This window comes from Leucoraja erinacea, chromosome 20 (assembly GCF_028641065.1).
Source record: "Leucoraja erinacea ecotype New England chromosome 20, Leri_hhj_1, whole genome shotgun sequence".
NCBI lineage: Eukaryota > Metazoa > Chordata > Chondrichthyes > Rajiformes > Rajidae > Leucoraja > Leucoraja erinaceus.
Genome location: NC_073396.1, coordinates 15,468,245 through 15,493,453, shown reverse-complemented (window position 1 = coordinate 15,493,453; position 25,209 = coordinate 15,468,245). Strand labels below are relative to the sequence as shown.

At 44.6% G+C, this 25,209-nt stretch overlaps 1 protein-coding gene and 1 long non-coding RNA gene across 3 annotated transcripts; one reads left to right on the top strand and one right to left on the bottom strand.

The window, feature by feature from the left end:
* Positions 1-1,335: 1,335 nt before the first annotated feature.
* On the bottom strand, positions 1,336-5,599 carry LOC129706823 (uncharacterized). 2 transcript variants are annotated; one of them, XR_008725105.1, is made up of 3 exons: positions 5,419-5,599; positions 3,242-4,595; positions 1,336-2,468 (listed from the first exon to the last, which is right to left on the bottom strand). It is a non-coding gene; the product is annotated as an uncharacterized LOC129706823 (long non-coding RNA). The 2 variants fall into 2 exon arrangements; XR_008725106.1 differs by having other exon boundaries at positions 1,336-1,877.
* A 50-nt stretch (positions 5,600-5,649) lies between these two features.
* Positions 5,650-24,203, top strand: si:dkey-43p13.5 (visual system homeobox 2). Its single transcript, XM_055651340.1, has 3 exons — positions 5,650-5,940; positions 18,762-18,919; positions 22,819-24,203. The coding sequence occupies exons 1-3, from the start codon at positions 5,706-5,708 to the stop codon at positions 23,245-23,247; spliced, it is 822 nt and encodes a 273-aa protein (XP_055507315.1). The 5' UTR covers positions 5,650-5,705; the 3' UTR covers positions 23,248-24,203.
* Positions 24,204-25,209: the final 1,006 nt, after the last annotated feature.

Genomic DNA, 25,209 nt, shown 5'->3' with positions numbered 1-25,209 from the left:
TGGAATAGCTGTGAGCTGTGTTTGGATTCCTTCCAGAGAATGCCAATGAGAACCTTCAGGCAGCGTACGACAGTCGTTGAAGGGGCAACGGTTCCAAGCAGACTGATGGCCCGACCAATTTCTGTAAGATTGGCAGAGGGGGGTTTGCAACAGCACTCTTTTTGAGCTAAAGTCAATGCACAAGTACGGTGATGAACCTCGGTACACGTGACAATAAAAAACAAAATTAAACTCTTAGCTCATGACTTGGCGTGGACATTGTGAGCTGGATCGGCAGTTCTTGTGCTGTACTGGTCTGGTTGTTTCCCTTTTCCCTAACTAGACTGAAGAAGGGTCTCGGCCCAAAATGCCACCCATTCCTTCTCTCCAGAGATGCTGCCTGTCCCGCTGAGTTACTCCAGCGTTTTGTCTCTATCTTCTGTGCTGTTCTATGTTCTCTGGTTTCAGATTTCCTGCCTCTGCAGTTTTTGAAACTCCAAAACCCTGTACTTTTACCAAGATGCCACCTGTTACTTATTTCTTTGTCTTTTCCCTTGTTATGTTCGGATTTGACTCTAAACACTTCAAATGGTTGAAGGGGACAGATGAATATTTTTTTCAGGAAATTTCAGCTGATGTGACTATTTCACTCTCAGTCTGTTCCTCCAACACCAGCTAACCTCGGGATGATCACATTTATATTTCATTCTGGTTGTTTGAGTTTTGCCACCTGGACAAACAAACAAAAAACCCTCAGAGGCTGAGGAACTAGGAGGCGTGATCAAAAACTTAATGAAAAGAAAATGTGGAGATCATGTTCAGAGAAGGAGTTCGATATTAGAATTAAATAATCACTGAGATTCGGCCTCTTCAATCTGCTAAGGAAGGAGGCAATATTGTGGTAACATTTTGTGCAGAATAATGTTGGCGATTTTGAGCAGTGTCTCAATTCAATTCAATTCAATTCAACTTTAATGTCATCGCACAAATACAAGTATCAGTACAACGAAATGCAGTTTTGCGTCAGTCCGTAGTAGTTGTACATAAAGAGAAAAAAAACAAGAAAAAAATAGAAAGAGAGAAGATACAGAATAATCAGGAAATACAGAATGATTAAACAAAGGGGGACGGAGGGACCAGAGAAATCTATCGTCGGGACTCCGAGTTCAGCAGTGTGATTGTGTTGTTATAGAAGCTTTTCCTCATCCTGCTGGTACGTGACCTGAGGCTCCTGTACCGCCTCCCTGATGGGAGGAGGGCAAACAGTCCATGGTTGGGGTGTGAGGGGTCTTTGATGATCTTCCCAGCCCGGATCTCACTGCATATTGCTGAGATTTGCTCACATCAGCAACATGAAACAGTTCCAAAGTGCTTTATTTATAATTGCATCAGTGTGCTGGGTCCAGGGAAGATCTTCTGAAATATGCACGTCCAGGAATTTGAAGTTTTTGACTCTCTCCACCGGCATAAAAACAGGATTGTGGTCCCTCATCCTTCCTCTTCCAAAGTCCACAATCAGTTCATTGGCATTGAGAGCCAGGTTGTTGTGCTGACACCATTTGTTCAATCGGTCGATCTCACTTCTATACTCGGACTCATCCCCATCTGTAATTCGTCCATCAATGGTGGTGTCATCGGCAAACTTGAAGATGGAGTTTGCACTATGTCCGGCCGGCTACACAGTCATGAGTATAGAGTGAGTAGAGCAGGGGGCTGAATACACAGCCTTGAGATGCTCCCGTACTGATTGTTAATGAGGGTGAAGTATTTCTACCAATTCGAACAGCCTGTGGTATGTGGATGAGGAAGTCGAGGATCCATATGCAGGGAGATGCGCAGAGACCCAGTTCCGCGAGCTTGGAAACCAGCTTGGAGGGGATGATGTTTACACCAACATGCTAAGGAGTAAAGAAGGAAAGTGCATTTATGACCTCAGAATGTCTCAGTCAAGCAAACTCCAATCCAGCCCAACAGGAACCTCCTCACTAAGATGCTGTTCTTCATGAGATTTTTGAGTGAACAGAAAACATCGAATAATATAACTGAGTTAGCCCAGGATTCTTGCCTTTACAGTTCCCTCAGTTAAACTAGCAAAATAAACCTGTTTGTCTGGTCAATATCACATTGATACTAGTGGCAGTTTGCTCTCTGTTGACTGATAAGCTTTTCATTGCAGCAGTGACTGGATCTAAAGAAGATCCCTGGTATCCAGAGTTAGCAGGAAGGGATTCCTTCTCCAGAGATGCTGCATGTCCCGCTGAGTTATTCTACCATTCTGTGACTATCTTCGGTGTAAACCAGCATCTGTAATTCCTTCCCATAGGTTCTTTTTTAAACCATGGTCTGAAGATTTCACTTCATCCAATTGCCGGTCAGACAACTGACTGATGTATTTGGCCAAACGTGCGAGTAAACACTCAGTTTTACAGCAGTTAAACTTCCTTCGCTGTGAACTATTCCTGCAATAGCAATGTTCTCCACTCCCGACTCTGCGAATGAGAGACACGTTTGAAATGCCGCGCGTTTGAAATACGAAGCAACTACTTTCCACACGGGGTCAAGAAGGAACTGCAGGTGCTGGAAAATCGAAGGTACAAAAAAATGCGGGAGAAACTAAACGGGTGCAGCAGGATCTATGGAGGGAAGGAAATAGGCAACGTTTCGGGACGAAACGTTGCCTATTTCCTTCGCTCCATAGATGCTGCTGCACCCGCTGAGTTTCTCCAGCATTTTTGTGTACCTTCGACTTTCCACACGGGATTTTGTTATGCACCTTCATCACTCACAACTCCAGTTTCCCCTCTCCCCTGATTCTCAATCTGAAGAAGGGTCTCGCCCCGAAACGCCACCTGTTCCTTTTCTCCAGAAATGCTCCAGTTTTTGTGTGACTATGTAACGTATAACACGTGTTGGATATTGAATACGTTGTAAATGTTCGTCTGAATGAAACATTACATCTGATATATTTCAGCCGAAGCCCTTGAAGAATGTAGCCAGTAATCTGTCTATCTCAGATGGGTTATATATTAGATACACTGCAATCTGATGTGTTGAAACTGACGCCTTATCGCGTTACATTAAAAATCCGATCCACACATGCAAGTCTGCTGTTGCAATGTACAGTTTAATATATTATTATTATCAAACCCCGTTCCTTCTATCCAGAGATGCTGCTGCCTGTCCCGCTGAGTTATTCCAGCATGTTGGAATGTAAACCAGCATCTGCAGTTCCTTGCTACATACTTAATATATTATTAATTACCTTAAGAAACGGACTCGGCAGTTCAGAGCGCATGTCCATGAGATCTGTAGAAACTAAAGTATGGGGCAGATATGAAATTAATTCCTGGCCACACAAAATATAACTCCAGGCCAACTTGCACTCATTTCATAGAAACATAGAAAATAGGCGCAGGAGGAGGCTGTTCGGCCCTTCGAGCCAGCACCGCCATTCATTGTGATCATGGCTGATCGTCCACTATCAATAACCCGTGCCTGCCTTCTCCCCATATCCCTTGACTCCACTAGTCCATAGAGCTCTATCTAACTCTTTCTTAAATCCATCCAGTGAATTGGCCTCCGCTGCCCTCTGTGGCAGAGAATTCCATAAATTCACAACTTTCTGGGTGAAAACGTTTTTTTCCCCACCTCAGCCTTAAATGACCTCCCCTTTATTCTAAGACTGTGGCCCCTGGTTCTGGAGATTCGAACAACTTTAGAGTCAAGAGTCAAGAGTGTTTTATTGTTACGTGTCACAGATAGAACAATGAAATTGTTTTACTTGCTGCAGCACAACAGAATATGTAGTCATAATAAATAATATAACAACAACTCAGAAAAAAAAGAACGAACAATAATAATTTACAATTAATTTGCATCGTTTTTATGTAACCAGAGTTGTTATGTAATGTCCCCTATTTTTATGACTACCTGGCATTATGAATGCATCAGTTCGAGGGCAACCAGCAGTTGCTAACCCCGGCGCGAGTGCCATGCATGGCGTGTGGCGGTTACATTTCTAGATTGTTTTTTCTGACCACAGGATACTTCAAAGTGCCACGCAGACTGAGACTGGTAAAATGCAATCACTCTGTAAGGTGGGATCCCATAATCAGGATGCTAAGGTCTGAAGAGGGGTCCCGACCCGAAACGTCGCCTGTTTATTCCTTCCACTGATGCTGCGTGGCCCGCTGAGTTCCTCCAGCACTTTGTGTTTGGTTCAAGATTGCAGCACCTGCAGTCTCTTGTGTCTCCAAGTTATGCCGGACAGCCGGGACTGTTCTTCTTTCTGATATTGATTGCGGGTTGGATAACAGTCCAGCCTCGGTGAGTGGGGCGGCTTGATTCCCCGGCTTGGCAGCAAACCCGTCCTTCTACAAACACCGGCGTAGCAGCATCGGAGAGAAGATGGATCCCCGACAGCGCTCGGACTGAACGTGGCGCCCTCAGTATCTCACTGAAACCCAGCGGCGGGGCCGGGTGCCGTGCGGTCCACACTCGGAGATGAAAGAAGTCTCGCTGCCGAGCTGCGATAGCTCACATAATACACATGGCAGTGATACATAACTCGGGCACCGAGGGAGGGAGGCAGGACAGAAGTTGCAAATGCTGGTTATCTGAAATGAGAACAGAAAACACATCAAGAAGCTGGAAAATCGAAGGTAGACAAAAACACATCAAGTCAGGCAGCGTCTGTGGGGGAGGAGAAATAATTAACGTCTCGCCTCGATGACCACGGAGAAGTTCGCAAACCCGTAGACTAACACTAGCAATAGTATTAGCACGGTGTAGGAAGGAACTGCAGTTGCTGGTTTATGCCGAAGATAGACACAAAGTGCTGGAGTAACTCATCTAGAAGCATCTCTGGAGAGAGGGAATGGATGAGGTTTCGGGTCGAGATCCTTCTTCAGATTGAGAGTGTAAGTCTGCACCTGCACCAGGTATCCATTGACATCAGGCCGATGACCCATTCACAGCTGGGACAGGCAGCAAACACCCGCCATAAAGCATCTTGTCGGGGCCAAGGTAACCCTGGCGTTGGCCGGAATGTGTGGGAAGGAACTGCAGATGCTGGTTTACACCGAAGATAGACACACAATGCTGGAGTAACTCAGCGGGACGGGCAGCGTCCCTGGAGAGAAGGGATTCCTCTGAAGAAGGGTCTCGACCCGAAACGTTACCCATTCCTTCTCTCCAGAGATGCCGCCTGTCCCGCTGAGTTACTCCAGCATTTTGTGTCTATCTTGGGTGTAATGGAGTGGAGCGCGGTGTGGGGTTGAGGTGTAGACTTGCTGTCTATTCCCAGGCAGCAGGGGATGTGCAGGCGTGTGTGTGTGTGTGTGTGGGTTGGGACGAGAGGGGGTTGGCTCTGGCTAAGGAGCGGTGCCGGGAGGGTTGGGGAGATTCGCTGGGTGAGAGAAGCTCTCAGCTGCCGCTTACAGGGTGAGTAGACGTTGGGTGGAGAGCGACTCGCTGGCTCTCTGGCAATGCGGGGAGACGGTGCTGGCGCTATAGACAGGGAGACCCAACAACCCTCACAGCTGATTGAAGAGCGCTTTGAAGTTTGCCGGGGCCGCCGAGTGTCGGCGTGACGTGTGTGTGAGGGAGTTATCCCCATGAAGTGAGTTGCAGGTGGATCTCAGAGCCGCCGCCCTCTCCCTCCCTCCCTCCCACACACACCCACACACACACACCTGGGGCAGGTGAGGCGCACTCGCCCTCCAGCAATGTTCCGTCCCGGACACTCGCTGCCCCGGATCCCGCTTGGGTTATTCTCCCAGCACATCTGCCCCGTTTTCCCCGGCCGAGTTGCCTGCTCTCCGCTGTCGAACCTCTTCCTGCCTCCCGCCCCCATCTTCACCTACGGCTTGCTCCAAAGCTGCGCACCTCCCGACCCCTGCAAGCAGGCGCTGCTGCTGGCCACACAGGCGGCCGGGCTGGCCGGCATCACCGACTACCCGGGTAAGACGGGCCGTGGGCGAGGGCGAGAAAGTGGGAGAGAAAGTGGGAGAGAAAGTGCCAGTGTGTGTGTGTGTGTGTGTGTGTGTGCGAGAGAGAGAGAGAGAGTTACAGAGAGCGTGTAAGGCAGGTAACTTGACTGTTGGGAGATTGCTGGTATGTGGGAGTGTTAGAAAGTGTTAGAGTGCGAATAGACTGGACAATGTCTGGGCATTAGAGTGTGTATTAGATGTAAGAATGGAGTACATGTGCGAGTGTAAAAGGGAGAGGGAACCCGAATGTGAGAGAGGGGGAATGTTCCAGTGTTGGAGAGGGTACGGCTGTAAGTGGATTTAGGAGCGCTTGAATGTTAGAAATAAACTGTTAGAGCGTTACAGAATGGGGGCATGGGGAGAAGAGGATTTATAAGTGTGTGTGTGTGTGTCAGAAAGTGATTGTTGGAGTGTGAGTGTGAGTAGTCTGAGTGTGCGAGGAGTGTGCGTGGGAGATAGAGGCAGCATTTGAGAGTGAGAGAGGGAGACTATGAAAGTTAGAGGGAGAGTGTGAAGTAGAATATTCTGATTGTGTGAAGCTGATGGGGAGGGGGGTATTGTGAAAAGCCAAGAATTAATGTTAGAGAATGTGGGTGTGAGAGAGAATGTTTGAGAGGATGGGTATGTATATTTGTGTGTGTGTGGGACAGAGCGAGGGAGGGAGGGGGTGAGAGAAGAAATATACAGAAAGGGAAGGAGACAATACAAGTCTATTTAGTAAACTTGCTTCCATGCTCTTTAGTAGCGTTGGCTACTCTTAACCCGTGAATGCGAGAGTGGCCAGTGTACATGAGCGATGGAAGTGGAGAGAAAACGAGAGAAAAGTAAGTTTCAGATGAAATATGTGCCTCATGAAGTGTGTAGGAAGGAACTGCAGATGCTGGTTTACACCAAAGATAGACACAAAATGCTGGAGTATCTCAATGGGATAGGCAGCATCTCTGGATAGAAGGAATCTGTGAGGTTTCGGGTCAAGACCTTCTTCAGATGCCCATTCTGAAGAAGGGTTTCGACCCAAAACTTCAGCCATTCCTTCTATCCAGAGATACTGCCTGTCCCGCTGAGTTACTCCAGCATTCTGTGTCTAATTAAGAGGCTTGGTTGAGGGGGACAATAGTAGGTGTTTTTTTTTTTGAAAGATGGTAGAGCAAACGTCTGTGCGCGCGTGTGTGTGTGTGTGTATGTGATTGTGTGCATCTGTGTGTGTGTGTGTGTGTGAATGTTGGTGAATATCTGTATGAGAGTGTGTGTTTGAATATTGCATGTGAGAGTGTGTAAGTGATGTGTGGTTGTGCACACATAGTGTGGATGAGAGAGTGCAAGTGTGTGTAATGTGTGACTGATTTATGTGAATGTGTGACTGTGTATTTAGTGTGCGAGAGAGAGAGAGAAAATGTGCAAGCACGTGGAGTCAGGTGGGTTTTGAACAAGAAGGGAGAAGAGATTGTAAGGTGAGGGAGGCAGATGGAATATGAGAGCAGGTTGGTGACGAGAGCACGACAGTGACTGGAGTGGGAATGTGCGTGTGAAAGAGAGGGACTTGTAGAGCAGGGATGTTAAAGAATCAGGCAACAAGGAGACATCACAGGCCAATGCCAAAGGGGAAATTGTGGGGTGATGGAACTTCTTTTTCAGGGGCTTGAGTAAGCAGCAAGGCCAGTGGTCTCAGGTGTGCAGTGTAGAACGGTGGAGAGAGGAAGAATTAGATGGAAAGGGAGAGAGAGTGTCAAGAGGGAAAGAACAAAGGAGAGAGGAACTGGGAGATATAAAAAGAGGAGGAAATTAAAATAGTGACCAGTGTCAGGGGAAGGAATGAAGTAAGGGGAGCAAAAAGTGGAGGGGGGAGAGCAGAGGGGTGTAAACTGTGAGCAGAATGAGGAGAGGGGTGCAACGGCACGTGGTGTGAGCAGGAAGGACGGTGAACAGTCAAGGACGAGGACAGGGTTGAGCATAGTGGAAAGTTAGGGGGGGGATAGTGAAGGGGGGGGGGCTGAACAGAGGGAGGGGGTGGACAATGAGTGATGGGCAGAAATGACAGCATGTGGAGAGAGGGAAGCGACAAGAGATGGGGGAGTGAATAGAGTGTGGAGAGAGGGAAGAGAGAGGTGAGTGAGGAGAGGAATTGCTACTGGAATAGCTATTTTTGCCTATTTTTGTCATGTGTTTTTGCCAGCTATCCAATCATACTATACATGAGTACAATCAAACCGTACACAAGTACAACAGTTAGTGCAAAGGCAAAAATAATCAACGTGCTGAATATTGTGTTACTGCTGCAGAGAAAGTGCAGATCAAAAATGATAGCACAAAGGCTGCATGCAACAGGGTAGGTTGGGAGATTAGGGTTACCGTAGACCTTTAGTTCATGACAGGTCTGTTCAATAATCTGGGAACAAAATAGAAGAGGCTGTTCCTGAGTCTGGTGGTATGTGCTCTCTACCTTGTGTATCTTCTGTCGAGGGCAGAGGGCAGTGGCGGACTGGGTCTAAAAATATTGGCTGCCAGGAGACAAAGGGGGCCCACCCACAACTACAATGCTATCATTTAACAGGGGCCCACGTCATCACTTGCTATCCCTTCATCAGGAGCCCACTTGCATTCAGGCAAGCTGACACCCTGGCCAGCCCTCCATTGGCAGAAGGAATGGAGGAGTGAGGAGTGAAGGGAGTGGGGAGAGAGAGAGTGTGAACAGTGAATGGAGTAAAGAGAACAGAAAGGAAGGCAAAGATGGGGTTGAACAGGGAGGGAGATACACAGTGTGTGGAGCGGAGAGAATAGAAACAGAGTGAATAAAGGACAGCAAGTGCAGGGAGAAAAGAGAGAAGGGGTTGATTGGAAGATGGGAGTGATTAGTGGGGAGTAGAGAGAGATGCAGAGCGTGCAATAAACTGAAGAGTGAGTGGAGTGTGTTGAGGTGAGTGTGAACAGTAGGGAGTGAATAGCAAGTAGAGTGATCAAGGAAGAGAGTAAAAAGTGTGTAGAGTGAATGGCAAAGAGAGAGTCAATGGTGTTGAGAGGGGAACAGTGCAGGGATGGGATGAATAGATGGGACGACGTGGGAAGTTATTAGAAAGTGATTTGAACAGAATAGAGGTTGAACAATGGAAATGAGCACTGAGGAGTGAACAAAAACAAAAGCAGGGAAGGAGGAGGCCAGGGAGCAGGGAGGTGAGTGAACAGTAATCTGAGTAGAGATGGGAATGAGCAGAAAGGTGGCAATGAATGTGGACAGAAGAGGGGCGGGAACAGTGTGTTGGGTGAGCAGAGAAGGGATAAATAGAGAGGGTGTGAACGGAGAGGAGTGAATATGGAGTGGAGTGCGCAGTGTGGGAAGTGCAGAGAGAGAGAGAGAGAGAGAGAGAGAGGGCGGGCAAGAAGTGGAGAATGGGAGGAGCGAGCAGGGATGTTAGTGAACTAACTAGAATGAGCAGAGAGGGGAGTGAGTGTGGAAGGATTGACCAGAGAGGGGGGTGATTGAGGGGCATGTCAGCAGAGAAGGGGGTGAACAGCAAAAGGAGTGAACTGTGAGTGAAGAGAGCAAATAGAGAGAAGCAAAATGAACAGCGTGAAGTGGGGAGTAGATAGAGAGGGAATCAGCAGCGAGTGGAGGGGGGGGGGGGGGGGGGGGGGGGGGAGGGAGAGAGAGAAGAAAGGGAAGGGAACAGCAAATGGTGTGTGTAAAATGGGGAGTTAATTTCAAGTGTAGTGAAGAAGGGAGTCAACAGAGAGGTTAAAGCACAGAAACAAATTGGAAGGTGGGGAGTTAGTAGAGAGGCATGCAGTAAGTGCAGAGAGCAGTGTTACACAGCAGAAACAGTCCCTTCTGCCAAACACTTCCATGACATCCAAGTTGCCTAACCTACGACCAAGCTATTTCCATTTGACCACACCTGGTCCATCTCCAATGCTTTCCTACCCCGTACTTGACCGAGTTTCTTTTAAATCTCATAAATGTATTTCTCTCTACCATTTTGTTAGGCAGCTCATTTCATATACCCATCACTCTTTGTGTGATAAAGTTGCTCCTTGGGTCCTTGAATGCCTTTTCCTTCTCACTAAACCTATGGCCTGTAGTTTTGTGACTCCCCTACCCTGGGAGGAAGACTGTGGCTGTTCGCCTTATCTATGCCCATTGTGATTTTACTAATCCCTATAAGGTCACTCCTCAGCCTCCAATGTTCCAGACGCAAAAAGACCCAGCCTCTCATTATAGCTCAAACCCTCCAGACTTGTGACATCCTTGTAAATCTGTTTTGCAACCTTTCCAGCTTAACAATGTCCTTCCTGTGAGGGTAACTATAACTGTCCAAATACTCCATACGTGGCCTGAACTATGTCTTCTCTAACTAGGGGTTGGAAGAACAGAGAATAGTATGAAGGAGATTGGAGGGAACGTTGAGTGGGTGAAGTGATCGGAGAGGAAAGGAACCATGTGGGATGACTGGGGTGGGTGAATAGAAAGAGAGTGGACAGCATGAGGAGTGGACAGAGCATGGAACAAAGAGTGTGAAGAAAAAATTGAAGAGTTTAGTGCACATTAGTGCGTACAGAGTGGAGGGCACAGGAATGGAGGAAAGGGGTGGTAAGGTGATTATGTCAGAAAGCATGTAGCAAGTTGCGAATGAGGAGATTGGAGAGAATAGAGGGTGGAGTGTTGTGAACAGCAAAGGAAATAGAAAGGCAGCAGGGCAAAAAAGCACAAACAGGAGAGGTTCGTATCAAGTGCATCAAGACCAAAACAGGTTGCATGGGAGAGGGGAATGAAGGGACATTGGAGAGAACAGAGATTGGAGTGAACACAGAGAGAAGTTTGGTGTACACAGAAAAGCTGGAGAAACTCAGCGGGTGCAGCAGCATCTATGGAGCGAAGGAAATAGGCAACGTTTCGGGCCGAAACCCTTCTTCAGACTGATCGGGGGCGGGGGTGGGTGGGGACAAGAAAGGGAAAAGGAGGAGTAGCCCGAAGGCTGGGGGATGGGAGGAGACAGCAGGGGGGCTGAGGAAGGGGAGGAGACAGCAAGGAGGGCTGAGATAGATGCTGCTGCACCCGCTGAGTTTCTCCAGCTTTTCTGTGTACACCTTCGATTCTCCAGCATCTGCAGTTCCCTCTTAAACAGAGAGAAGTTTGTCGAGAGAAAATTCAACAGCAAATTAATTCAATAGAGAACATTGTGGGCATAAAGAGAGTGAGAGGGAAGGGGTGCAGAGGAAGACAATGGTAGGAGGGTGGAGGCATGTGAATGCAGAATCAAGTGAAAATGGAGTGGAATAATCAGAGGGTGAATAGAGTGCCGAGTGTTACAGAGAGTGGAATGAAAGAGAGGGAGTGAACATAAAGAGTAATGAAGAGAAAGTGGAGCAAACAGTGCAGGGTGAGGAGGGTGAGGATGAGTAAACAGAGAGAAGAATGAACACGGAGAGTTAATTAACAAAGAAAGGAATAAAAGAGAGGCCATGAAACTGGAGTGACAAAAACAGGGCCGAGTGAAGAGAGAATGAATAGAGAGTAGCGTGCTATGGATTTGAGAGAATGGCGAGTAGAGTGAGCAGATGGAAGGTTTTAGAGTGACAGGAGTGGGCAGAATGGGCTCTAAGCAGTGAAGGGTCTGGGCAGAAAGGGAGGACAGATCATGGATTGAATAAGAGGAATGAACAGAAAGTGTGTGAATGAAAAGAAAGGAAAGTAGAGAATGGATATTTTGGGGAGACTGAGTTTATCGGCTGTTGCCACCAGTTCTGGAGCTTTATGGACTTGAGGTACCCAGGAATTATAATAGGAGTGAAAGTTATGAGAACTAGTGACTCATTCCCTGAGAGCTACTTTCTGCTAATGACTACTGATAGCATTTTGTGCCATTTCAAATCCATTTCCATAATGTTTCAGGTCGACAACTTTTCATTAGAACTTTATATCCTGCCTGACGTTTCATTCTCTTGCCTTCAATGGGAAATAAAATGGGGCAGGTAATAAATGGGCTTTCCATTTGCAGTCGTATGTTGTACATTACAGTCAAATAAAGACTTGCGGTGTCTGCTTGTAGCAGTGCAGAATCATTTCTCGGTGCGTGTTCTCTCATATTTTATTTCATGTTCTCTCTTTCAATTCATATGTTTTCTCTGATCTGTACTTCATTTCCTGCCTCGTCAGTTTTCTATTTAAATATTTGTTACATATATTTTATTTGTTTTTTTCAGTTGCATTTTCACTCTAGACTATATTACATGTTTTATATAATCTGTAATTATGGTGAGCTAATGCCCATTTTTTTTGATAAACACTTTATTTTATGCAAATGGTCTCGCTTCTTTCCTCATTTGCTGTTTATCTTATCTCCGCAAGATACATTTTATTAATTAATTTTCTTTAAAAAATAGTTTCCAGTGCTTTTCATACTTGATCAATTTAATGTTTGCTGAAAATTATCTGAAGAGCGCTTTTATTTCTTGTTTGAAATCACAAGGTCGGGCAGCATTTGTCAAGAATGAAACAGAGTTAAACATGTTGTAATGACGGTACTTCTCAAACTTCTCAGGTGCTCTGATCTGAAACATTAACACTGTTTCTTGCTCCACGGGCCTAATGTGGTTTCAGCATTTTTTTTTGCTTTTTGTCAGATTTCCAGTATCATTTATTTCTTGCCGTGTGCCAACATCTGTGTGAAGTTTACCTGGTGCCTCATATATTTCCTTCATCCTGTTTACTTCTTGCAATGCTCATTCAGTCTGCTGCAAATTTTATTGGATGCATCATCCTTTATCTGTCTGTAATATATTTCCCCCTCTGTATATTTTATGTCCTTCTATCTCTTCACTTCACTTTAGATTTTATTTATTGCTCTGCCAGTTTATTTCTTGCTCAGAACACATTACGTTCCATGCAGCCTGCGTACCATATTTATATTTATTATTTTGTGTAGTTGCCTTTATTCTCCTCTTTATCAGTTTTATTTTATTTTGACCATTGTGCTGTAACTAATTTATACATTCCTTGAGTTTGCTATTTTATCACATTTTATGTTCCTTATTTTTTACATTTTATGTTATTGTTTGTCTGACATTATATGGCTGGGTGACTGTGTATGAAATGCATTTTTGTATTTTGATCATTCCATTTTAATGTTTCTTTTCCTTTAGCATTTAATGTGTGTTTTCATGATTTAATGCTCTAATTCTTTTGTTCTTTTTATGTTCTATGTTTATTCGCTCTGTATTTTTGTTTTTATCTTTTAGTTGTAACATATGTTTTAGAACATAGAATATAGAACAGTACAGCACTAGAACAGGCCATTTGATCCCCAATGTCCATGCCAAACAGAATGCAAAGACCAACTTATCTGCCTGCACATAATCCATATTCTTCAATTCCCAGCATATCCTTACACCTACCCAGAACATCTCTTGGATGCCACTATTGTATCTAGCTACCCCAACCATCAGCAGCAGCAACACACTCACCATCATCCCTGCCCCACATATCTCCATTAAACTTTGTCCCTCTCACCATTCAGTTTTCACCACTAGTATTTTATTTTTCCATCCTGGGGGAAAAGGTTCTGTCTGCTTACCCAATCTATATCTTTTCAAAAAATGTGTACACTTCTATCGGGTCTCTCTGCAACCTCTGACGTTCCAGGGAAAACAATCCAAGTCTGTCTAACCTTTCCCTGTAGCTAATACCCACTAATCCAGGCATCGTTCACCATCTCCAAATCTTCCACATCCTTCCTGTAATGGGGTGACCAGAATCAAGACGGAACTCGCTATCAAAACATGGAGGGGACGGGGGACACAATTTTTTGGCGGCCGCCTGCGCATGCGCACACTCACACACGCGCACAAAGCTTCGGAGGCTCAATCCAGCGCTAAATACAGCTCAACTGCCTGTCTCACCGGGTTAACTACAGCCCTGTCTGGACTGACGGGATACCAGCGCTGCTTCACCGCACTGGCCATATTTCTCGCAAGCCCAGGCAGGTTAACCTCTCAAAACATGGGGGGGACGTGTCGCCCACCTCTGCCCCCCCGGGTTTTCCGCCCCTGACCAGAATTGTACGCAATACTCCAAATGAGACCCAGCCAAAGTCCTGTAAACCTGCACCATTACTTCCTGACACTTATGGGGAGACTTTATCAAGTGTCTTACTAAAATTCAAGTAGACAGTATCCACTGCCTTGCCCTCAACGATCACCTTTGTCACTTCCTCAAAAGACGCGTTCAAGTTGGTCAGGCATGTTCGGCCATGCATAAAGCCATGCTGATTGTCCATAATCAACCTATTCTCTTTCAAATGGGAGTAAATCTTATCCTGAAGAATCTTCTCCAATAGCTTTTCCAGCATTGTTATGAAGCTCACCATCCTATAGTTCCTGGATTTTCCCTACTTCTCTTCTTAAAGAAAAGAACAACATGTTCCCAGGTTCCTACAACATGGACTATGTTCCAGTCCTCAGGGGCCTTGCCAGTGGCCAGAGAAAATGCCAAGATCTTCATCGGGGCCCTGCAATCCCTCTCTTGCCACTCTCTCTCTCTCGAGAACCTGGGATCAATCCCATTAGGTCTGCGGATTTATCCACCTGAATCCCAAACTGCCTTTGTAAGATAGTATTCTCCACTCTGAACCCACAGTCCTCCACATCCTTCTCCTTGGTAAAAACAGATGCAAAGTACTTGTTTAGTACCTGGTCTACAGACTCCAGGCACAAATTCTCATCAACATTCTTCAGCAGTCCTACCTTTTCCCTTGTTACCCTCATTTTTTAAATGTTGGTAAAAACACTTAGCGATTTTCTTTCATTCTACTACCCAAAGTCATTTTGTGGCCTCCTTTGGGTCTTCTAATTGCCCATGAGTTATTTCTATATTCCACAAAGGCCCTGGGTGGTTCCTTCCTCTTAAATCTTGCCTGCACTTAGAAGGGTCTCGACCAGAAACGTCACCTATTCCTTCGCTCCGCTCCACTTTTGTCTACCTTTTACTTTTGACAATTCCTTTGGTCATCCAAGGCTTTACTTTGTCGTGCTTATCCCTCATCCTTAAGGGCGTGTCCCACTTTCCCGAGTCCTCTGCCAAATTGAAAGGACCTTAAAAACCACAATCAAGATTTTTGTGATCTACGAACTCCTCCATCCGACTATCTTTTTACTCGTGGACTGTTTTGTCCCGCTGGAAAAAAAGGCCCGACTTACCTGATGCCCCGAGTACCTACGGCTGGCATAACGAGACGCTACAATATATCTACGGACTCCTATGACCTCATACGTGCTCGCTACGGACATTCCCTGAGTTTGAATAAAAGGGAATTCGTGAGTAACTCAGGAAAGTGGGACAGGCCCTTTACTGGAACATACCGGTTCTGACCTTCGATCAACTGGCCTTTAAAGGACTCCCACATGTCAGGAGTTGAATTTACACAATAACACCTTCTCCCAGTGTATGCACTTGAGATCCTGTCTAATAATGTTGTCGTTTGCCTTATTTTAGAACTTTCCCGTAAGGTCCAGCCTTTCCTCAATTCAAAACATATCTTTACGTATTGATATTGTATTTTTTGCCCTGCACTGTACTTTTATTTATATTTTATCCCCTGTGTTTGTCTTGTTTTCTGAATTACTTTTGATCTGTGTGTTTTCTGTATTTTTACTCTTATCTCTATTGTTGAAGATACCTTTGAGAATCCATTAAAATGCAGATCCTGGAAACATGAGATTAAAATCAGCAAATGCTAGAAACACTCAGCATCTGCTAAAGAAAATAACAACGTTAACATTGCTGGTCCGAGACCCTTTGTCAGAAGTGGAACAATAAAGTCAACTAGTTAGTTTTCAGTTGCTAGGAAGAAGGGGAAGGGATGAATAGGACAATGGGGATATCTTTGATGGGATTGTATGCGTCTAGCATTTAGAGGCAAGTTATGCCTCTTTGTCAGTGTTGTGTGTTGTAGTTAGCAAGGCTAGGGGTCAAGTCAAGCAGGTCAGACTGCACTAATGAGTGAGAATACAAAGCCAACATCATAAATTTGGAGAATTCAGTCTTGAGGATGGAAGATTCCAAAGTTCCTTGATGGACGATGAGGTGTTGTTCCACAAGTTTGGGGTGGATCCAATTGTAACAATGCAGGAGGTCACAGACAGGCTGGTCTGAGTTGTAATGGGACAGAGAATTGAGGTGGCAGGAAGAGGATGTTTAGGGTTGCCCTTGAAGATTGAATGCAGGTGTTCCACAAAAAGATTATCCAATCTGTGTTTGGTATCTCTAAGGTGGAGGAGACCACATTTTGAACGACAAATGCTGTTTACCAGAATGCAAACTAATCCCTGCTTCGCCGGCAAGGACTGTTTAGGGCCCTAGATGATGGAAGGGGAAGGAATGAAAGGACATCGCCTGTGGTTTCATGGGGAAAGTTCCATAAGACAGGAAATGTTTGGTGGGGACTGAAGTTCAGGAAGTTGGGAACAGAACATTTCCTTCAAAATGCTGATGGGGGGAGAGGGGGTTGTGGGTGTGACATTTCTTTCTGGTGGTGGGATTTTGTTCATCCTTGGACAGATATATGGACAGGAAATGTTTAGAAGGATATGGGCCAACTGCAAACACAAGGGACTAGCCAGAACTTGCTTAGCATCGACAAGGTGGGCCGATAGGCATGTTTCCATGCTATATAACTCCATGCCAGTATGACTCTATAGTGGAAATTATGACGGAGACTTGATTCATTGTTTGTTTAAAGTTTCATACATTGATATACTTTATGCATCATTTACTGCCCTGCCCTATCACTGGGCTTTAGGTTGTAATAATCTCCTGTTAATGTGGTTTACTTGGCTGGGTGCTTTATATTTTAATTTAGTTCTGTGTTATCTATTTATATTTTGCTGATTGTTCTGTATAATTTACAATTTCCCAGTCTAATTTAGTTCATTTTTTCTATCTTTTTACTTGTTTGCCTTTTATCTGTTTGAGGTTCTTTTTAAAATCTGTTAAATTTATTGTTCAATGTTTCAAATGTATTTCCCCTTGTGCACATCCACTCCATATTGATTTCACAATTTGTCTGTTTTATTTAATTTCTTGGTCTAATTGTTTGATCATTTTATTTGTTATTAATGTTTGTGCTTAAACTTTTATATTTTAATTGTTATTCTTTTATGTGATTAATATTTCACTTCTTCAAATTTTTAGCATTTTGTCGTTTCATTTATCTGTCTGTTTCATGATTTGTTTTTGGTGAAGATGGGTCAGATATTAACTTGTTTAACGGGTAAAGCTGTTTTACATCCAACTTGATTTATTTTATACACTTCACAATTATTTACATTTATCTCCATGTTTCATTTGATTAATATTTTATTTTTTATTTCCATCCTTTCCTTGTGGAAAATGCAATTCTGACAGGTTTATATTTAACAAGAAATTAAGGAGAGTGTTGAGGCTAGCACATTTATCTAATTATCTCATGACAATAACGGAGGAGGCTATTCTGCCCATCGGTTTCATGCTAGCACCCAGTGAACAATCCCATTAGTCCCCTTTTCCCCTCCACCTATTCCCTTGAACCCTTGCCAGTTACTTGCTCTCACACCTGGCCATCAATTCCCCTCTAATTCTATTTGTCATTAGCCTTCACTGAGGGGCAATTTACTTATTTCCCTGTAAACTATTCTCTCTCATTTGCCAATCATCTCCCACCTAACCAGGGGTTAATTTAATTAACCATCCAACCTACACATCTTTGTGCTGTGGGAGGAAACTACAACAGTCGGCAGAAACCCTATACAGCGATAGGGAGAATTTGCAAATCCCACACTGAAACCAACAGAGGTCACGATAGAACCCTGGCCTCATCTTTAGTTTAGTTTAGAGATACAGTGTGGAAACAGGCCCTTAGGCCCACTACGTCTGCTCCGACCAGCGTTCCCCGTACACTAGCACAATCCTACACACTAGGGACAATTAGGACCAAAGCCAATTAACCTATAAACCAGCACGTCTTTGGAGTGTGGGAGGAGACCGGAGCACCCAGAAAAAACCCACGAGGTCACAGGGAAATGTATAAACTCCACGCAGATATCAACCGTAGTCAGGATCGAACCGGATCTCTGGAGCTGTATGGCAGCAACTCCACCACTGAGCCACACCTGGATCTAATCCAAATAAACTCCAATGCAGCTTTTAACAAAGTCCCTGATAACAGACAGGTTAGAAAAGAAAAAGTTCATTAGTTTCAAGAAATTTTTTTTAATTGGATTTAAAATTGGGTTTGTAGCAGAAAACTAGCAGTGTGCCGGAATTAGTGATTGAAACATGGAAAGGGCTGCTGGGTTCAGAGTTTAAATCCCTTGCTTAACATGGGATATGTCAGTGACTTTAACTCAAGTGCTTGTGATGAACAAGTTTGCGATTGACACCCAATTGTGGTCAGTGTGGTAAATAACAAGGGAAAAGCTGTGGACAGATAAGGAGCTCCATCCGGAGAAGAGTGAGTTAGTGTACTTGAAAAGATGGGAGTCAAATAGTTCATGGTACTAATGCTTCAGTGAGGATCGTCAGAGGTGCTGCCTTGGATGTTAAACCATGTCCATGTCCAAAACATTCCAAAGGGAGCAATGGAATAGCCCCCTGGTGTCTACAAGCTGATTGATGGCTACACCAGCAGCAGCACTGACAATAAACTTGGCTCTTTATGGAATGTCTGCCACGTGGAACATGCTTCTGGGCTTGTTGACGGACTGTAATAATACATCTGCTCAGCCTGAGGTCGTGTACTGAAAAGAATTCTGGATTTTCCTGTGCAGATGAGTCGAAGCCGGTGAAACAGCGACGGGCACGGGCTAACTACAGCAGCTGGCAACTGGAGGAACTGGAGAAAGCGTTCAAGGCAACTCAGTATCCAGACATCTTCATGAGAGAGGCCCTGGCACTCAGGCTGGACCTGATTGAGGCCAGAGTGCAGGTACAGTCAGTACAGATGTTCAGCAGCACTGCATGTGTTTGTGTGTCTGTGTGTTGGATATATAGATATATGTATAAACTGTGTATGTGAAGCCCCTGTCATACGATGCAAGTTTACCCAAGAGCTCTCCCGAGTTAAAAAAAATCAAACTCGTGGTTTTTTTACTCTTGGAAATTTTTTACACTGTTGAAAAAACTTCACGAGTTTCCGCGTTTCCCCCGAGTACCTGCCGTCAGCATTACGAGCCACTACGAGACATCCACGAGCTTTGACATACCCGCTACGTACATTCTACGTACTTACCACGAGTTTGATTTTTTTTTAAACCCGGGAGAGCTCTTGGGTAAATTCGCATTGTGGGACGGGGCCTTAGTTATATATGTGGGCTAGAATTACGTATACCATGTAAGTGCATTGTACATGAACTGAGGGTATGGGTTTGTTGTGCAATGTATGTTTATCATGAGTGTATGTATGAATGTTATGTGTGTTCATGCATCAATGCATTGCACATGTATGTGAGTTGCATGTTTGCAGTGTGCATGTATGTTGCATTTATTTGTATTGTGTGTATGTTTGTTTTGTCTCTATAGGACATCGACACTGCCTAACCTGCTGATTACTTCCAAAACTCTATGTATTTACCTCAGATTTTCTGCATCTGCATTTTTTTTGTATTTTGATCACTCTTATTTTTGCTAATATCTCCTACAGTCTATTTTAATATTTCATGGCAGCTTTCTCCAGTGTTTATTTGTAGACAGGGAGGTGCCAACATGTCTATCACTTCTTACTGTTGGTGTCTGTGACATATCATCGTTCTATAAGCTGCTGAAACTGTTGAAGGGCCAGACCATATAAATAATAAACATCATTTTTTAAACTTCAGTAATCCTTTTCAAAATATTAAATATTGCAAATCTATTTTTTTTACTTTTTAACGATGCTGGTGCAAAGTCCCGTCACAGAATACTCATATTATTTTTCTCTCCCTTTATCAATTTCATTGTCTTCCTTTGTTTTATGGATGTCATTAAACTGGAAAGGACCCAGAAAAGATTTGCATGGTTATTTCCGGGAGGGCTTAAGTTATAAAGAGAGAATGAGTAGGCTGGAACAATTTTCCTTGGAGTGTAAGAGGTTGAAGGGTGTCTGTACAGTAGTATACAAAATCATGAGGGGCATGGATAAGATGAATGGTCACAATCTTTTTTTTCCCAGGGTAGCAGGATTTTGCAAGGAAATAGATTTAAGATGAGAGGGTAAAGATAGGGTGGTGGGAACATGGAGCGATTCGTATTGGGTGGGTACAATTACAGGTTACAATGTTTAAAAGACATTTGGATAGGTACATGGATAGAAAATGTTTAGAGGCTTATGTGCCAGTCGCTTGGATAGATAACCTGTTTGGCTTGGACAAGTTGGGCCAGATGTTGTTCCATGCTATAGGACTCTATGATGTAATACTAATTTACTAAGCAAGATAATAGTAATCTTTTGAAAAACATTGGCCTTTTGAACCCAGGACTAAATATTTCCAGTTAGTTGGATGCAACATCTCCTCTGTGAAATCTTCATCCCTCAATGGAATGTTGGGAATAATAAATTATTTCTTCAAATGTTAACCTATTAATTTCACTATTTGCTTCATAATCGGCTTGGCTTCAATTCGAAACTAACTTCAGGGTTTGTCACTTTACTTTATAACTCATAAATGTGAAAGGTTACCAGATTATGATCACTTTTCATCAGAGTGCCCTTTGTTTCAACATTATTAATTAACCCTCTATATTTACAGAAAACTTGTTTCCGAGCGAGTTCCTTAAATATTGCTCTAAATGCAAGTTCCCCATTATTATTGCACACTACATGTTACACATAGTCGGCTTATATTCTGCCCAACGCTCCTTCACTATTTTGGTGTTCAGAAACCACTACCGTCAGTTTTTTGTTAAATTGAAGAGCTAACTAAGCCTTCTGATTTGAAATCCTGATTTTGAGTTAAGATCCTTCCTCCTGCATCGTAAATGAAACATTTGTTGGACCACAACTAGTCGATTGCATCATTTCTGGTCACCATAACTTTAGAAATGATGTGCAAATCCGGGAGAAAAAATAGGAAGGATTTATGAGGAAGGTTTTAAGAGACATCTCTTCGTTAAGAGCACTCTGTCCAGGACAAACCATTCACCCACAATCCTAAAAAATCATTCTCGTCGTCACCGCAACATGCCTGCGTATCATCTACAAAATGCACTTAATCAGAACCTCATAAACCCATGAATTTCTACCACCAGGAAGGGTAAAGACAGCAGAGCTTGGACTGTCACCACCTACAGGTTGCCCACTGAGTCGTACAACACACTGACTAGAAGCGTATCACAGACCCTTCATCTTTGTTGGGTCTAAATCTTCAATCATCTCCCCAATTGCACTCTGAGTGACATGGAGATACAGCTAGTAGAGCTACATCTCACAGCTCCTGAGATCCAGGTTCAATCCTGACCTCGGCTGCTGCTCATGTGTTCATACATTCTCCCTGGGCTCATGTGGGTTTCTCCAGGTACTCCAGTTTCTTTCCACATCCCAAAGACATGCGGGTTGCTACGTTAAACTGGCCACTGTAAATCTCCCTAGTGTGTAGGTGAGTGAATCAGTGAAGAGCTGTTGGGAATGTGGGATGAAAACAGGTTGCAGGGAGATAAGTGAGGGAATGGGAATGATGGGCTTGCTCTGAGAGACTCTGAGGTACAGACTCAATGGGCTAAATGGCCTACCTTTGTCATGAAGACAATGGCGAAAACTGACAGCTCATAATAGGAGAGAAAAAAGGAAAATAAAAATAAATAGCCATATCTGTAGAAAGAGGGAGAATATGTGAATACCCCTGCCCTTTATAACAACGGTGGTCCAAAAATAAATATTGAGCAGGGCGCAGGAGGGAACCCTGCTGCTCCTCTTTGAAGTACAGCTGGTGCTATTCTAGATCCACTTGACTAGGCAGGTAGGGTCTCAGTTTAACTTCCCACCTGCAGGTCCATGCCTCTGACAGTACAGCGCTCTATTATGGCCAGTAAGTACAAATGGAAACTTTCATTCCATACATTTCCTTTCCTTCATGTAGCAGCTTTATAAAACTTTGGTTATGCGCAGTTCTGGTCGACCCATAACAGGAAGGATGTGGGCACTTTGGAAAGGGGGTAGAAGGGGTTTATCAGGATGCTGCCTGGATTAGATTTTAGCGAAAAGGGGTGGTTTGGCAAACTTGGATTGTTTGGAGCATTGGAGGCCGAGGGGAGACCTGATAGCAGTGAATAACATTATGGGGCATAGATTGGGTAGTTAGTGTATTTCCCACAAACACTAGAGGGCAGAGCTTTAAGGTGAGAGGAGAAAGTTTAAAGGTGATGCATGGGGACATTTTTTTTGTGGTAGGTGCCTGGAACACGCTGCCAAGGGTGATAGTGGAAGCATCCACGATAGTGACGTTTGCAAGGCTTTTAGATAGGCCTATGAATATGATAGGAATGGGGAAATATGAATTGGCAGAGGAGATCAGTTTAACTTGGCATGATGTTTGGCACACGGGGACTGAAGAACCTGTTCCTGTGCTGCACTGTTTTATGTTCGTACTTAACTAAATGATGAGTCATCTGACTGTGGAATTCTCTGCCTCAGAGGGCGGTGGAGGCTGGTTCTCTGGATGCTTTCAAGAGAGAGCTAGATAGGGCTCTGAAAAATAGCAGAGTCAGGGGATATGGGGAGAAGGCAGGAACGGGGTACTGATTGGGGATGAACAGCCATGATCACATTAAATGGCGTTGCTGGCTCGAAGGGCCGAATGGCCTACTCCTGCACCTATTGTCTATTGTCTATTGACTGAGGGATTTATTCTGCAGGTTTGGTTCCAGAATCGCAGGGCCAAGATGAGGAGGCAGTTGAAGGTACAGGACCGTCCCTCAGAGAAGAGCAGAGTCCAAGAGGCCAGCCACAGTCCAGAGGAGGAGAAATGCGATCCTCTGAGTATCAACGTGGACGGTGCCAAGACGGAGAAGGCCACCTTCCCTTGGCCCGTATCCCACGCACACCAAGGGGAACTCCTGGTCGCTCCCCCTTTCCAAGCAGTGGTCCAGCGAATCAGAGACAATTCCAGCCCCAGCCCCAGTCCAGAGGAGATCCGCAGTTGCAGCATTGCTACTCTCCGGGCAAAGGCCAGGGAACACGAGGCCGAGATACACAATGGAGCTGCAAACTTGCTCCCCGTCTCCAAGTGCTCTTCCCCAGTGACCCTGGAAACCACCGACGAGGCGAACGATAGTGGGTTGTAACTGAGCAAACGGAACAATGAAACACCCAGCACTGGTGTTAGTCACTGGTCACACTGTACACAATTCTCCGACGGGGGATTGTGCAATGGATGGACACAGAGAGACCGTATAATGCACAAAAAGTCCAACACCTGCAGAAAATGTACAATACAGCAAGGCTCTGTAACAGAAAGTGACTATAAAACACCAAGGGACTGAGAGGACATTAGCTCACAAGAGGGCTGCATAAAACATAGCGAGAGCAAGAGATGTCTGTCCCAACTCCACACAACTTGAGTAATGCACTGGAGTTCCCCAGGGCTGTGTGTGGATGGCAGATTTCCTCCTCAACAGGACTTTAATGAACTACTTGTGGTTTAACTGAACAACTTCATGACCTCTCCTGCTGATATCAGAAGTAGGTACAGCAGATATTCATTGGAAGCGGTGGCTGTATTCCATAGATACGGAACGGCGCTCGTGTTATGACAGACAATGATTTTATGGAAAGAATCCAACACAATGCACGCAGAAGCGCACATTAGACAAAGAGACTGTGGTGACGTGTTAAAGGCAGGAGCTAATTTATGTGGAAATCAATCTCAACCTCCCAGCAAACTAATTCATTCTGAGGGAACAGCACCATCTAATGGACCCTACGTATCGGCTCCCAGGCCTCCCTGTTGAACTATTCCTTTCATGCTTTTAAAATAGTTTAAATTGCAAAGCAGGAGGATGCCATTCAGCCTATCAATGCAGTTTCAGTGATCTTCACTCTCTCTCTCCCCCCCTTTGTCTGTCTGTCTGTCTGTCTGTCTGTCTGTCTGTCCGTCCCTCTCTCGCATTGGCCTTCATGCTCATACTCAATATCTCATTTCAGACATGTCTTGAAGGCCCCAATGGATGATTGCCAGAATCCATAGACTTTTGGAACGGAGAACTCTTGGTTTCTTATACAATAAAGTATTTTCTGAACTTACTCTTGTAGGTTTAATTTGATGGCATCGTCTGTATTTCTCCCCAAATTCCTTACACCCAAGTAATAGTGACATTGAATTTACTGAACAAGCCAGCAAGTATCCGTGGAGGCGGAAACAGTCAAGAGTGACCAACCCTAAGAGCTGACTGTTTTTCTCTTTCGCAAATGCTGCCTGCCTGACCTGCTGAGTTTTTCCAGTGTTTTCGGTTTTTGTTTCCGATTTCCAGCATCTGCTGAATTTTGGATTTCATTTGATGTGTTGGGTCCCTGACCTTGCGCCCCTAATCATTGACCCAAACTTTTCTTTCTGTCGAGACACAAGGAACCACGGCTGCTGGTTTACAAAAAAATAACCCTGCCAACAAAGTGCTGAAGTAACTCAGCAGGTCAAGGAGCTTCTCTGGAGAACATGGAAAGATGATATTTCAGATTGAGACCCTTCTTCAGACTGATTGTAGTAGGTGGTAGAAAGCTGGAAACGAAGTGGGGGTGCCTCCTTTACATTGGTGAGACCAAGCATAGACTAGGCGACTGTTTTGCTGAACACTTGCACCTGGTTCACCATGGCGTGTTGGATCTCTTGGTTGCTAAACATTTTGACTCCTCTTCCCATTCTCATATGGATTTTTCTGGCCTGGGCCAGAAGTGAGGTTACATGCAAACATGCCTCCCTCCCTCACCCTAAACCTATGTCCTCTACTTTTTGATTCCCCTACACAGGGTGACAGACTTTGGGCATTCACCTATCTATCTTCCTCATGATTTAATACACCTCTACAAGGTTACCCCTCAACCTCCTGTACTCCAAGGAATAAAGCTTGGCCAACTTCTCTCTTTAGCTCAGCCCCTTGTATTCTGGAAACATCTTATAAATCTTCTCTGCACTCTTTCCAACTTAACAAAATCCTTCCAACAGCAGGGTGACCAAAACTGATCACAGTACTCCTTATGCGGCCTTGCCAATATCTTGTATAGCTGTAACATAACATCCCAACTTCTATACT